The following is a 16,455-nucleotide window of genomic DNA, read 5'->3' on the forward strand; positions in this document are numbered from 1 at the left end:
GATTTGTGTTCCTTTGCTGCAGATCAAGCAACTTGTACTATAAGGTGATGAAAATCTCCAGAATAGATCAATTTGTCTAATGCCAGTAGAAGAATTATTTGCTTTTACGGAGGACGGGGGAAAATGGATCCTAAAGCAAAGAGAAATATTCACTGAACAGAGTTTATTTTCATCTCACAATCTCACATTCCTTTTCTAAAATGGAAAAATAAATACTGTGCTTTGTGCAAAACAATACACCATCTCGATTTCAAAGCATGAACACCAACTAATAAGCTGTGAAAAAAACATCTAACATTTCAGATGATAATGGTTAAGGGTTTGAGACACCACTAACAGATTCTGACACAGGGAATAATCTTAATTCAGAAAAATTTGCCCTAAGGATATATTTAAGGATGGAGAAAGCAAGCCAACAAATCGTCCAAGAATCTCCAAGGCCTATCCGCTCCCCTCTGTCTCACACTGTACTTCCACAGAAATGCATCAGGAGGGAAATACAGCTTTGCTGGTTGTGCCTACTCTCACCTGGGTAGTTATCACTGTTCCTCTTGGTTAATACCCCAAGCAGCATGTTCCACTTGTGAATGCTTGGTTTGAAATCCCATGGTATGAAGGTGAGTTAATGGTACTAGCTATCCCCTAAAAAAAGGGCTGGAAAAATGCAGCTGTGAGCTTAAAGTTAACAATAGTCAAGAAAGCCACATTTCCACTGCTAAAAGCTTGGATTTGGAGGTTTGTGTAGTGTAGAAGGGGAATGATCGGTCAAACTAGGCAAAGTTGGCCAGCCCTTTGAATAGATAAAAGAGGGAAAAGGTTACCTCAATAGCTGTAGTTCAATTGATTTTTTTTAATTCTTTGTATGTCTTAGCCCTCTATGGTTTTATGATGAAGTGGAACATGGCGCACAAAGAACATAAATCACAGATGTCCCAAGAAGCAAAACCGCAAGTATACCGACTTTAACACTGTATTGAAATGGCGGTGAGATGTGCATGGAACCAGCCATGGAATATGCTCATTTCTGTGCTCTGCTGAAAACAGGCAAATTGGCAAGAAATGGACCTTGCTCAGAAAGCCCCAAACGTCCGATTTATTTAAAACAGAATTAGCTCCCTTGCCAAAAGATAGATAGCAGGCTCAACGGAAGGGTATTCGGGCAGCACCTAAAGGCCTTGGCAGACGGGAAGCCCTGCCATCAGAAGCTACCAGTCGGAGTAGCTATCACCTGATCATCTTGTCTGACCTAGTTCATCTTGCAACAGTGCTGTACGTTCTTACAGTCTAAGAAGATGATGCCATTAAACAGATGTCACACACTGAGCTAAAAACCTTTTCTAAATGTCTGGAAAGAAGAAATCTTCACCCAAAAACCTTAGAGAATCCTAAGATATGGCTTCCTATTCTACTACAATCCTTAAAAATATATATATATTCCATGCAATTCAACTTTATAGAGAGAAAATACCATCATGAAATACGTGTCATTGCTTAATTTTTCAGATAAACTGCACCGTGGCTAAAATGGCAATGAAATGAAGTAATTCTAATTCTGTTTAAGTACAGAGCTTGGACGACTGTGCATTATAATCTTCACACATTCCTATTTAATTAGGCTGAGGAGAACTCCAAAGCAAGATGACCTCTCGCTGCTTCTGTCAAGTAATTGAATGCTTTCTTTCACTAGTGCTCAAAATGAAGGGCTGAAAGTATGGGGCAAAAAGTATATTTTACTATAAAATATCCGACATTCTGAAACAACCACAGTACTGTTTCCAGAGAGAACTTCTATTGCCATATTTGCATATGACCTTTGGCAAAGAATTCAGTACCTCGTAAGCAGAGCAGGAACCTATGTGACCAACCGTGCAACCTCTTTTGTAACTAGTATCACTATTTTTGTGCTCCATTTGGGCTGTGACACACCATTAGCTGTCCTCTGATCCATGCAATCCAATTTTCCCTCTAATATAATAGTTTGAAGACTAAATAGTCATTTGTGTCATGACATTTAATTTAATCTAATCTAAAATAATTTATCTAGCATGTAATTAGCTCTGTGATTCCCTTTTTGCACTTAAATAATAGACATCATGCTACCCTATTTCTGGAAATTGATGGGAACCTAATTTTCTCAGTCTTAAAGTTTTAACCTACTCTATTCTTCTTGCTATAATTTCAAGATGAAAAATACAAGTATACTTGGAATCCTAAAAGCACACGCATGTCAAGCAAAATCTCACAGGTAGTGAGGGCAGTGAATGAACTTTCTTAGATACAATTTCAGCCAAGAGTTCAAGGGTCCACACCAAAGCTAAATACACGGAATTTAGCTGATAAAAATCATGTGTAGATTAATCTAATTATGAAATAAATAATAATGCATTTGAGCTGTTTTACTATGTCACAAGAGCATGCTTTTTAGATTTAAAATTACACCATGACTTTGCAGTCCGTTAATATAGTATGGCATTTCAGAGCATGTCCTACTGAGGCATTTTGAATGATACAATCTGTCTCTATATATTACAAAATAAAACACACTACACAAAATGCAACCCTTTTTACATTAAAAGCCCAACCTAATGGTTGAAGTGGCAGAGCAGAGTCGCAGGGTTACCCGAGGCCCTCGTGGCAGGAATAGCTGAGGACGTGTTACATCAGCGCGGGAGGAGACATGCACTCAGCAAGGAAGGTTTTGGCATAACAAGTACAGACCCACAACAGTTTACTCCTTCTCAAGAGCAGCAGGAAGACCAAAGGAAAATATTTCTCCTGGACTGCCAAACAGTGCAACAACTCCCTGAACCCTGTAGCAGGCAGATCTAATTCCATGCTTCACTCTTGTTTGCATAACAGGAAACATCTTTAGGTTACGCTACCACTTAAAAGTGCTTTTCTGCAGTAATTCGAATGGAAATCTTTTGTGAACTGTAAGTTTACTCCAATTAATTGTAATATTAAAGCTGCTGTACAACAGTTGTCCATTGATGTAAATGGAAAGTTTCCACTGACTTTGCAGAGTAAATGTGGGGTCCTTGCATTTAATGCATAACGGAAGTTGATTGTAAATTTACATAGTTCACGCAGACACGCAAACACAAAATTCAGAAACACCAAAGCCAAACCGATGCTTAAAATAAAAGCAACACTCCTAAAGCTGCCAATTTTACTTTAAAATGAGAGCTGAGGACTCTCAGGGAGGTCTTCCCCCCATCTTTTCCCCAGGATGTTATTTTTACCTCAGCACCATCCATTTTTACTATTCCATTTACACCATCTTTGGTGCAATTACTGAGATAAAACTGTGTCAAGTCTCATCTGCACTAGGCTGGTATCCACTAACTTTTCCACTGCGTTTATGACTTACAAGTCTATATAATTTGCCTTTTAAATATTATGCAGAAGCAGCTTTGGAATTCAGTATTCTCTCTGTCAGCCCAGCTCCCACGGCTACAGGATTCAAATGTTTCACAACGCTGTGTATTCTCCGGTTGGAAATTACAGATGGGTAACCGAGAATAGGATTCTGCGCTCGAGTCCAACCATCTCCAGTGCAGATGGAGACATCCAAGTTAACCATCTAGATTCCCCCTGCAGTCAAAAGAACCAGGATTTCTAGTGCATGGTTCATTTTTTCCTGAAACACACGCTCCCTGCGCGCTCATCTGCGCTCTCGGACGCCGGCCTTGCCCCGCACGCTCCCGGGGGAGACGCGCTGCAGGCTCAAAGCGCCCGTTTCTGCCACTGCCTGCAAAGCAGCGAAGACGACCGCCTCGACGCGGAGGTGCCTACGCTTTCAGCGGCCATGAGGAAACAAACGCCAAAGTACGTTTTTAACAGAAGCCACTCGCAGGTGTCTGACCCCCAGGTTTTGCCCTGTTCTGGCAGCGCCTTCGGCTTCCTCTTTGTTCGGATCAGGCTCTCGCTGGCTCGCGGTGAGGATGTGATACGATTAAGCATGTTGACATACACAGTCCCCACGTAATTGCAGCTATTCAACGTCTCCCTGTTGTTGTGGCACAGGGTATATTTAGCAGCTGCAGTTACCCTCGGAAACGAAATATACAATCAACTCTCAAAGCCGCCCCTTTTTCCCATGCGCAACCCTGCATTTGCCTTAAAGACTGTAATATTTTGCGCTCCGGGGTAACCACCCCCCGTGCCACATGGCACGGATGAACGCGGGTCTCCACAAAACACAATTCCAGGGCAGGTCTCAAATCCTGACCGTGTCCCGGGATAATCCTGCTCCGGGCTCCAGAGAAACCCCCGGGCTTTCCGCCTTCGCTGTCGCCTCGGCGGGGGAAACGCCTGAGCGCCGAGCCCCCCGGCCCCGCTCCAGGGGCGCCCGCCCCAGCCCGGGGACGCCGGCGGGCGGCGGCAGCTGCAGCGCCCCGAACCGACCCCCGCGCCGGGAGTGCCGCAGAGGCCCGAGACCGGGGCGAGGGGCGCCGCCGCCGCGGAGCGCCAGGCTGCGGCAGCTCGCAGCTCCCCTCGGGGCGGCGGCGGCTGCTCCCCTCACTCCCCCCATACGCACACATACAGGTGTGCACGCATATATATATATAGACAGATACACATATATTCTGGGGTCGCCTCAGCCCGTCCCTCCTCCCCACAGCCCGGCGAGCACCGTGGCCGCCCCGGGGGGGGGACGGGGGTGCATCACCCCCCGGCCCCGCGCCCGCCTACCTGTGCCGGTGCTCATGGCGCCGCCGCCGCCGCCGCCCCTCACCGCGCCGCCGCGGGCGGCACCATCCCCGCCCGCCGCCGCCGCGCAGCCCGCAGCGGGCAGGCGGCTCCGCCCCTCGGCGGGCAGGTGCGGCCGCGGGGCCGCGGGGCCGGCGGCACCTTGGGAAGTGTAGGCGGCCCCGCACCGCGCCGCGCCGGGCGGCCGCCGCGGACTACATCCCCCTCCGTGCCTTGCTGCGGGGCCGCCCCGGCCGAGGGAGGCTCCGGCCCCGGCCCCGGCCCCGGCCCCGGCCCGGCGTCTGGCCGCCCGCGGCGGCGTTTGCTCGGGCGAGCGGCTGAGCCGCCTTGCGACGCCCCCCGCTCCGGGGCTTGGAGGGAGGGGGGGCCGCAGACCCTCCGGGGAGCGCTTGGCAGCCCTGCTGCGAAGCGGATGCTTCTGGCGCTGCGGTCAGCGGCGAGGTCTTTCTCTGCGTCGCCGTTTCCTGCTTGCGCTTGGTTTGTATGATTCCGAGCATCGTACAAAGAAAGGTCCAAGATGCAAAGCAGATCAACGCACAGCCAGTTACTTTAACATATTCCTAAAAAGCCCAAAGAATAAAGGTGACGATGTTTGTATTGTTCCTCAGCTCAACCTTCACTCCAAGCGCTGCTGCACCTCAGAAGATTTTTGACAGCGGGTCTAGTTACTAAGTGAGAAAAGGCAGTACTTTCTGGAGCAGGTGAACTCTCGCTAGTCCTTCATATTTGAAAGTATACAGATGTAGAATGCTTTACTAAAGCTGGCTTATTCAATATTTTAAAGCCTCAACAAAAATCAACTAATGAAGTTGTGTGTTTTTTTATTTAAAAAAATAAAAGCAGCCTATTTAACAAGTTCAGAAGGAGCCAGATGTTGCTACATAAGCATGTTGCTTTACACAGCTCCTTTGATGCCAAGTTCAAACTGGAGCCAGGGCAGCTTGACATTACAGGGACAGCGTGAGGAAGCTGGAGTGCACCGAAGACTCTTGCTCTGCAATTATACCACAGTGCTTATTCTGCTCTGTTCCATCAACAGTTATCTAAAAGAAATCTTTCATCTAAAAAAGGAAACAGTGTCTAACTCATCAAACCCTCTACAGTGATCAAAACCTACCCAACTTTCCCATGCCAATCCAGTTACTCAAGTGCAATGAGCTCTAGCACTGGTTACATGTGAACTGAGTTGAGACAGAACCGTGATCCTCGGTTCTGTGCGAGCTCAGCAGTGCAGGATTGCTCCTGGGTTGTTCAAGCAATACGAATCCTGGGTCGAGAGCCTCTGGGGATCATCGCTGCGTTCAGAAGATTGTGGGGCCGCTGCTGTGTGCTGACAGTTGCCAGCAGTGGTTATCTGTCAAGGAGCATGAGAACAGAGCAGCTACATAGTGATGCTTCCCTTGCCTCTCAGCTTCCAGCAATTTCAGCTCAGGGTCTCCCTTAGCCACATGTGTTTACTTTGTATTGAAAACCTTCCAGGGATTTTCTTCTATTATCTTGTCCGGTTGTTCTTTGAACACATGCAAACTTCAGGCAACTACAGCATCCTGTGGCAAGGAATTTCACAGCTGAACTACGTGCGGTGTGAAGAACCACCTACTTTTGCTTTGAACCTGCTATTTGCCATCTTCATTTGATGCCTACTCATTCTTGCAGTAGAAGAGACAGCAAACAAAACATTCCCTATTCAATTTTTCTGTGTCACTCACGAATTTATACAGCTCTATCAGATTCCTCCCTTGCCTCCTATTCTACTTAGTCATTCCTTAATGCTGATGACTTGTAACTACAGTAATACCCTGCTATCTGTCACTTGTCTGTCCTTTATTTTAGATTTCCCTCATTGAGTGGTTAATACCATATTTTGCTAAGTGCTTATATTACCTGTTTTCCATCCTGCAACCTTCTACCACCCATCTTACCTCAAAAACTTTCCTGAGCTGCCCAGTTTTACTGAAGCATGCCAGCTGAGTTGCAGAGGACCTCACAGAACTTCATTAAGACATGGATGACACGTGAATATCCGTGCTACGTATCGCACTAGTGGAAATGTGTAGAGCATCTTGAATGTGGCTATGCAGCAGCATCTCCCTTGTCCTTGTTCTGCATTAATGCCAGTGAGATCTAGCATCCAGCAACATTGCAATTTGCAATTTTAATCATGAAATATCTTTGCAAATAATAACCAATAGTTTGAAGCATTCATTCGGTGATGCTAGTTAAACCTGTGGCTAACAGGCCACTTAGAAATTAAATTAGATATAACTGAGTTTAAGTGCCTAAGAAACTTTGGTATTTCTTTATTTTTTATCTGAAATCTAATTATTAGGCTCATATTCCCTCCAGGTTGCTCTTTTTTGACAACTATTATGCTTTCTGAAAGGTGAAGAGTAATTTTTCAATTTTGTAGTCATTTATTTTGAAATAATTATGTTTTAAATGACAAATTATCCTTCAAATGTGTTCCATAAATTTCCAGAAATTTGTCATTTTCCTATTACTTCAAAAATAGCAATTCTTTTGTGTCACAGAAGACTAGCGACCTGGCATGACATACTTTCATGACCACTCTTGCTTTTTACCAGTTCTCTTTTGTGTGAAGAAAACTCCTTAAAAATCTGAATATTGCAGACATTTATGCTTCTGGGTTTTTTGAGTCATATGTCTCTCAAGAATTCAGGTCTTGACTACACTGAAGATTTGCCTCTGTTACAGTCTGGTAACTACCTGAACTAGCACAATTTTTATGTCTAATCCTAAATCGAAGTTATGACTTCAACATTTAGGCTACTTTATCAGGTAATTACTGGCTTTGAGACAGTTGTCAAAATATGCCATGCTTGTGTTTGTAACCTGTTTGTGCCTGAGACAATAGCTACCACGTTAGTGTTTGCCACCTGCTGCTTTGGGGCATTGATAATAAAATATATGTAAAATCTGCAGTTTCAGAAGAATAACAGGCTGCGATCTTAAAATGAGTCTCTGGGTATGAAAATAAATTGACAACTACTCATTAAGCCAGGAGTACACATATTTATAAATAATGAATTAGGGTAAAGCGGCTGTAATGAAATAATAACATAGCACAATACTGAGATGTCTGCATTGCAATATTAAGATGTCTGTAACAACTTTTACGTAAACCTCCTCTCACACTGTGGGCAGAATTACATCAGCAGTTATAACTGAGGCATCAGTTACCCATGACAAACCTAAATGCATTATGATCAGTAGGTCAAATAAAACTCCAAGGCATCAGAAAGAATGAAATAACATCAAAGGGAATGATGGCTGAGGATGAAAGAAATCTTTGTTACAGCGAGACAATCAATGATTGTTCTGTCATGTCAGCAGTCAGCTTTTGGAAATTTGGTTGGAACAAATTTTAATATCAGAGACTGCTGCATATGACAGGAAGTCTAGCATGTAATGCAAGTCTAGTGCCAACATATAATTTATAAACAAGAATGAGAACCACACAGGTTATAGAAATTAAATGTGCAGAAATATAGATGCAGTGAATGGTTTGGGGAGGAGCCAAGAAAACACATGAATAATATAAACGTCAATACACATGCAAAAAACTTTGGCAAAAATTTAATTTGAATTTGGCAGCAGCAGATGAAGCTTGCAATGATTTCAGTGCAAGGTACACAGTCTATAGGGCCAGTAAAATGAATGCTCATGACTGTAAACATTAAAATAGCTATAATTTAGTGCTTTCTGTAGTAAACAAGCAAGAACTATATTACTGACTCTTTTGTGCCTGTTGCACAGAAGTTAATACTTATGAAGCCTATTATCATCTCTTCCAAATTTGACTCCCTGGAAAATTATTCTTTATGTGAGGCTACAACTTCTCATTTCCAGTAGATATTACAATCAATTGGCCTTGAGTCTATTTAACTCTGTGTTTTCCAATACAGGCTTATGTATGCTGATTTTCTATTGTTTATCTTATACTGCATTTCCAATACTGTATTCATGTAAAAAATACTCATGCTAGCAGAATTTAGACTCTTCATGGGTGATAAAATTCTCACATAGCACCACCTGTAAGACTTTGCCTGGCAGGATGCATGACAATTGGCAGAAGCTTTCACCAAGTTCTGCCAGGGAATATACCTGGGATTGAAGATATCAGTCCTTAGAAAAATGCAGCTGTGACTGAATGCTTCTGTATATGTCCACAGCTGCATCGAAGCTGTCTTGTACTCTTGGTACTGCTTTCCAGACATTAATGATACAAGTTGAAGGTCCCAGTCCATATGTAATGCTTGGGCCAAGCCTACCTAAAAGTTAACATAAAAGTCTTGGATGAGGTTTGTGGATAACATATGCACAGAAGGCAACTACAAAATAAGGAAGAAGGGAAACATCATCATTTTTGCTCCAAACACTGATCATCCTGATCTTCAAACGTGGATGGAGATGGGCAGTTGTAGAAGTTTGATTTATATCTGCTCTGAGTTGGCTGAGCTCATGAAGTGGCTCTAATCCAAAAGCCATCCATTTGTGCAGCTATACCTTATATGAACACATAAGTGCATACAAACACAAAAATTCCCAAAGCAAAACCCTCAATGGATTTTCTTGTTCCTCCTTCAGTGTGTTCAAAATTTGCTCTCAAGGGACATGATGAGAAAAAGCATGGTCTGTGTTTGACAGTGCTCACATCACTTGATACCCTCCTGGAAGTATTTAGGTACATTCTTAACTTCCATCATTCCCATCCTTCAGGTTTCCTTCCATCACATTTTTAAACAATTATTTTTGAGATATAACTACGGAGCAAAATGTTTGCTTTCATTAATGGCTGGTGGAGACTCAGACAGCATAGTTATAACATTCTAGTTCTTGCTTTTTTAACAGAGCAGAATTTGATTTCACAGTCAAGTGTTATCTTTAAAGGGGTTAATTTGTACAGACTTTATTAGGAATTGCACTTTACTATGTATATCACTATTATTAGTAATATAAAGAAATTCTGCTGGCAACTGGAAATCACACCACGAGACTGGGCTCTTTGAGACAGGTGCTCTGATGGAGTACATAAACTTTCAACTGTACTAGAAGAATTTACAGAATAAAACATCTGACTTTCCTTTAAAAAAGTGCCTGAAAATGCCTAGTCCATATGACTGCATATCAAGCAAGATCAAAGGGCACCAAAGGGACATGGAGATATTTAAGAGGATCCTGAAGCATGAGAATACACATACAACCTCTGTAATTTTTGCAAGGTCTTTGGAGGATTAGAGGTTTTACCAGCACTGATGCTGCTCATAACTGGGTCAGAAGAGGAGGAACCAAATTTCTTCCTTGAAATCCTAACCCACATAACCGTTCTTCCTCTTCTGCTTTGTATCCAAGTGCAGAACTATGCATTTCTCTCTCCAATACAGGTGTAAAGTTTACAAAAATGATTCCAACTTCCTATGTAAAGCTTTTTGAGGTAACACTGGTAACATAGGGCTGTAAGAGCTAGGTATTTTTGTAGTACTATATCAAATTCCTAGGCTATCCTAGAAATGAAGACTACAAAATATGAATATAACAACTACCTCACTTAAAATTTTAGCAGTGAAGCAGCCACCTACAAGTAAAAATGATAGCAAAAAGGGTAATTCCTATTTGTCTAATGTGCCCTTCTCAAAAAACAGCTCACTGTGACCATAAATTGAATGTAAGAGGTTTGACCATTATACCATAAATTCCTCCACTAATAGAGATAAAATTCACTCCACTAATAGAAATAAAAATTATGCAGCTCCAGTCTCAAAACTGAAAACTTCATATTTATGAAAAATACATTTCACTTAATCAAAAGTCCATAAATATAACCATAAAATGGTTCAAAGGCTGAAATTCAAATTGGAAGCATCCAGAACTTTGATGATTTTCATATCCATATTGACAAATGCTCCACTGTGCCTCAGATCCGCTTCATTAACTAGAAATTTTTTTCTCATATTTCACATGACTGTTGATTGTACTATACCTTTTTAAGATTTTATTTTTCTTCTAAGTCATATTGCATTAAACATGCCAAGGCTGGATACTTAAGCAGCAGAAAGTCTTGTGCTCGCTATGTTTATTACTATCTTTTTATAATCTTAGTCGTGGTGTCTTTGGTCAAATAGTTTGTAGAAATAACAGGGAAGCTGTTACTAGGAGAAGTAAAAACTTAGATCTACTCACATAGCTGCAAAAACTGGACACGCTCATGCATGCATGAGCCCTTCTTCATGTGTCAACTAGAGGGCAGCAGTAATTTGGAAAATTCCCCATCACTTTCTTCTGCTAGTTTTACCTGGATGCAGATATTTATGTTTATTTGTTAAAGTCAAAAATTACCAACGTAATATTTTTTGTACTGTAGACATTTCAGGTGACTAAATATGTTAAACCCACACTATAAAAAGGTAATATTTAGAGCTACCTTGAACAAACAAAAACCCACATCACATGACATTCCCACCACAAATGTTTACAGTCAGTCCATCTTTATACAGAAGCTGTTTACACTAAACACTGTTGCACCTCATGAATGGCATGAAGATTATGTGACAAAAAATCAAAATTCTATGATTTTTGTCCCCTGGGACATAGAGCATTGCCCCCCAGGCTTGCTTTGCTAGATGTGAGAATCCTGCTGCTCCCTGCTTCCAGGTCCAGCCAGTGGCCAAGCCGAGTGTGAACTCCCCCCATGCTCACACACACACAGTTTGCTCTTTCCCATGAAACCCATGATAATCATGTTTTCTTTCTTCCCTCTTGGTTACAAAGTTCTCGTTGAATCTCTTCAAGGTGACCCTGGAGGCCATCAATTGGTGTCTCATGGGTCCTGGTGTTTGTTACCGTCTCTGTTCTCCACTGTTTGTTAGGGTTCGTCCATCTGTGTGTTTAAGTTATTACTTCTCCAGTTTCCTCTCTTTGCTTCTTATGCTGAATAGCCATTAACTAGATAACCCTACAGACAATTGAGAAGCTTCTTAGGAATTCCATGGCAGAATCAGAAACTGGACCAGATTTTTGTCTTCCAAGCCACTATTTTAACTTCAAGTTCATGGCTATTTGCATACGACAGTGTTGAATTGGTGATAAGTTTATTGTTCTGTTACTGACAGAGAAAGCTGATCTCACCAATGGTGGGTGTTGATAGTGCTAGTCATAATCAAGTATAAAATCTTTATATAATAGTCTATTTCAAGTTAAGTATTCACACTTTTCCTCCCTATATACTCCCCTAAAGATGGTTACAGTGTTGCGAGTTTTGTTTGCAATACAGCTATACAGTGTATCTGTCCACCATATCAGCTGCCATCTTTTTTCAGAAAGCAGTCTGTAGATATTTCTACTCCTTTTGAAATGTAAACTGAGTTACAATAACATCACGTTTAAAATACCACTGACTGCAAGCATTATGTTTGTGCAAAAAATAAGATTAAAATTTTGCAATCATAATTATGCATAGAATCATAGGGTAATCTGGGTTGGAAGGGACCTCAGGAGATTATCAAGTCCAACCTCCTGCTCAAAGCATGGTCAGTTATGAGGTCAGACTAGGTTGCTCAGGGATATAAAACCTCTAAGGATGGAGACTGCATAATGCCTCTGAGCAACCTGTTCCACCACTTGACTGTCCTCACAGAGAAAAAATTGTTCCTTATATCCAGTCTGAGCCCCTCTTGTTTCAACTTATGCCTGTCTAATAGTGTCCTTTAATGCCACTGAAGTAAACAGCGAGACCACCTTTAGGAGAGGCCCTTAATTTCTTTTCCCTACTGTATTCCCTATTAGACAGCATGAGGTACATGGTCATTATGTGAACAGATTCACATAGCCTTAACTTTAGTGGCTGCAAGACAAGTGTGTCTTAACATACTAGGACCTCAGTATTTTATCTATAAACTAAACTAGGGTTATTATGATAGTCAGGTCTGAATGACCCACTTGATGATGAATCTGGAAACCAAAACCTACATTTCATATTTACTCTGGTAGGCTACACGCCGATTAAGGGTAGCCACCGCTTGCTAACCTGGCTAGCCATCTGACAGAAAAACTCACCACTCACTTGAAGGAACTTTTTGCTCTACTCATCAACTGTTTTTGAAAGGGGCCAGGAAAGAGGATTCTCACTGTGAGAGTGAATAGGTATTCCAACTTACCAAGAAGATATTTTCAAAGATTACAAGATACACTAAACTTAGGTAATATCTACTACAATAAACTAAGCTACCTTTGGGCAAGACCAGGTCTTAAACACCTCTTCTTGTTCTGTTTTTTGATGTTAGCTCAAGAGTCTCTTTTTTTCTGTTTTCTTCTGCACTCTCTTTATGTGTTCTTTGTATGTTAACATGTGGAGCCAACTTCTTTTGCCCAGACAGGATCTCTGTCTCATCTAGCATATTGCTGACTCTTAATTCTCACTTCTTGTGGTGTTGACTGTGGCACCATCTTCTCCTTCTTTCTGCTTTTTGTTAAGTTTATTAAGTAAGACCAAATGCAAGTCACATATTTTTCATCACGAAGTCAGCCTTTCTTCCTAGTTTCTTATTTGGGGGCTATCCATTATTTTGGGTCCTCCAGGTATTCCTTCAGGCATATTCTTCCACAGAGCATCAGCAGAAACAAAAGTTATCCTTTCTTTCCACTGAATGCATATTGAAGTATCTTTCCTCCACTTTGGATGCCTAATACCAAATCCTCAATACCAAAACTAACATAGGCTATACCTATATTCCATGTATACTCAAGCTTCCATCAATAAAGTTCCCTCAGCCTGTATTTTCTAGCACTAACCAGAATCACCAAGCAGGTGTCAAAAATTTCAGAGCTGCAAATTAAGTGTTTCAATGTAGAGCTAAGGATTTTACGTGTTTTTCCTGTTGAAAATCTTGCTTCTACCTGAAAACTTCAAGCAGCTGGTAATCTTTTAACAAAAAATCAAATCACCTGATTACTCCATAAAAGGAAGCTCCCATTTTCCTTTAAATCACCCACAATGCTATAAAAGCTGGTGTTTTAGGCTGTTGTGACTAGTAAGTGAATACAGAACTTCTAGTAGGCTGTCTTTGAGAGTTTAAGTATCAATCAAACTAAATTTAGGCAGCTCTATCTCATTTCATTTTCTTTCTGATTGTTTAATATTTGTAAAATAATTTGATGTTGTTGCTTCCATATTAAAATATGGTGCTAAATTCTTAGGGCTTTATCAAATATTTGAGAGAACTGTTTTAGCAGGTGATTTCTTAATCCTGGTGCCTAAGACAAGATACAAGGATTCTGGCCTCACCAGAGAGCTTTCAGAGTTACAAACAAACAAAAAAACTAGGGAAGGTTAAGTCTCTGAACTGGAGTTTGTGGATGCAAATTCTCTGGCTGTTTTTGGTTTTGAATTATCCAAAAGTAAAAGCTTTTTGAAGTATGCATGATTCAAAAGTCTGTGTTTAGTTAGGGGAGGCTGTTACCCATATGGAGCAGAAGACAATCTTGGTGATCTAGAGAGTAAAGGAAGGAAATGATTAATCTTCTAATTGGTAAATGTTAATTATCAATTTTTATTCCAGCTGATGAAGTTACTTTTCAAGGTTTCTCCTCTGCTGATACATAGAGGCCTAAGAGCTACTCTATATCTAGAGCAAAACTGGGAATCCTACTGGGACCACCTTGGCTGCCTAGATTGGGATGTGAACTCAAATCTTTTTATCACTTTGAACTTGATGACTTTTTGGTCTGTAGCCAAAGGTGTTCTAAGTGAGTCACAGTGTCTCTCAGAAGCTGTTAAGCTTAGAAGGAAGCTTTTTCAGATGTATGCCATGCTGTGGTTTGTGCTGCTGAATAACAAGCACAATAACTTCTATTATTAACATTTGACAATTTTAAGTAAACTTAGCTATTATTTATTGAGTTAGGTAAATAGCTAAGAATAGTGTTGAAGTAAAGTAACAGCTGGATGTTTTGACTCAGCATTTTCCTGCAGACTATAAGGCGACAGCATTTCCTTACAGATGGATGGAAGTATATTTTTCTTTTCATGTTTTCTGTTTTTACTTGCTAAACCAGACTGTGGAGCTGGGGTGGTGGTTTTTTTCAAGACCTGGGGGAAATAAAGCTATCTGGATTCCAGCCAGGAAGAGGAAAAGATGACAGGATTCTAGGAGAAAACACTTTTAACTCTTTAGCTAACTCTGCATGCAGTTACTGAGGTGAGATAGCATGCTAATCAGAGGGAAACATACTGCTAAACCTAATCTTATTTAAGTGTTGTGTAACCTTAGTGCAAACATATTAACACAGCTAACACTGACACATGTTGGAAGTCCTCTTAAAATCAATGTAATTACTTAGGTTAGGTCTGCTGCAAAGACGGTTGCTACTGTAAAGTTCATACTTCAAACTATAGATTTCATATCTAGCTGTTGAACTGATATTTTGCTGTTAAGTTTACAGTTCAGGTTGCATTACACTACATTTTAAATGTGTACACATCAGCCACTGGATGAAATAGGAACCAACAGACTAATTTAATCAAGAAAGCAGTATCTTGTGTGACTTCAGACAACAGCTGTACACAATGAAGAATGCTAATTTGAGTAAACATTAAGCAGAAGAGGATCACTTTATTAGAGGATTCAGTATGGGGAATAAGCTTTGTAATATCTAGTGGACTTGAAATGAAAGATATCAGAGAGGAATTTAGTAATGTATGAAGACCCTTTTGTGCCTAAATCTGATATTTGCTATTAGTTATCAATAAATTGGGGTTCGAAAGCAGCTTCATTTCAATGTCCTTGAGTGTTAAAGACAGATGTTCTGGCACCAGGCTAAAATATTCATTCATAGGAATGTCTCCAACTGTAATGGAATAACAGTTATAATGAAAGGTATAACTTGGCCTTAATATTAAAATGTGTTGTTTTTCCTAATACAGGCTGCTGTAAAGAAAAGCTGTCAGATAAACATGCAGCTGCAGAAGGGCAGACAAACAGGATGATGAAAAGCAATGCCAGAGTGAAACAATTAAAGGAAATGTTTTGTTGCTATAAGCAATGTCCTTCTCAGCCTCCTGGCAAATTGTTTTAATAATCCTGAAAAGATCAGGGACAACCACACATAAACGGAGGCATCACGTCTTCATGTAATTTTAATAGTTAAGCAACAAATGTTCTCAAGCGTATGCTTTAGCATAAGGAAAACAGAAAAGGTGCCACAATTCCTGCAGTAGCAAATTCCTAATGCTTCGAATGTAATATAAAGGATGTGATCACTAGCACGGAAATCATTCTGTGCTACTTCTTTGTTTTTCCTGTTTGCTACAATATAGTGGTCTCTGGAGTTATTTCATGAGAGCAGGTGTTCACAACGTTGACAAGGTTATTGAATTATATTTCTGTACTGTAGATTGGTACTGTTTTTAAAAGGCAACAGAAAGTCTAGGGCCAGCTTTTGATGTCAACCTGAGGCTGAAAACTTTGTTTTCCTTGCTTCCTTTTCAGCTGCATATCAACAGGCACCCTCAAAAATTTAATTACCGTGTATGACATCATGAAATAGGTTTTGGAGTAAAATTGTAGGTGGTAGGTGAAGAAACAGGTATTGAATGAGGGTTAAGGAACTACAGTTCAGTTCTCGATTTTTGTTACTTGTTTCCTTAAGCAAGTTACTTTTTTGTCTTATTTTTATTTTTCCTAAAGATTGTTTGTGTTTGCTTTGAGATATTTCAGGGACACACTG

At 40.9% G+C, this 16,455-nt stretch overlaps 1 protein-coding gene across 10 annotated transcripts in view; it reads right to left on the bottom strand.

Moving 5' to 3' along the window:
• ABLIM2 (actin binding LIM protein family member 2) overlaps window positions 1–4,823 on the bottom strand; it is a 144,984-nt gene extending 140,161 nt beyond the window's left edge. For 9 of the 10 annotated variants that reach the window (XM_064511481.1, XM_026121991.2, XM_026121994.2 and 6 more), the window contains exon 1: window positions 4,696–4,803. In XM_064511481.1, the coding sequence (XP_064367551.1) occupies window positions 4,696–4,711 (16 nt within the window). In that variant the 5' untranslated portion in view covers window positions 4,712–4,803. Of the gene's footprint in view, window positions 1–4,695 lie in introns of all 10 variants that reach the window. The other variant, XM_026121983.2, reaches the window with a different exon arrangement.
• Between the last annotated feature and the right edge of the window lie 11,632 nt (window positions 4,824–16,455).

This window comes from Dromaius novaehollandiae, chromosome 4 (genome assembly GCF_036370855.1).
Source record: "Dromaius novaehollandiae isolate bDroNov1 chromosome 4, bDroNov1.hap1, whole genome shotgun sequence".
NCBI lineage: Eukaryota > Metazoa > Chordata > Aves > Casuariiformes > Dromaiidae > Dromaius > Dromaius novaehollandiae.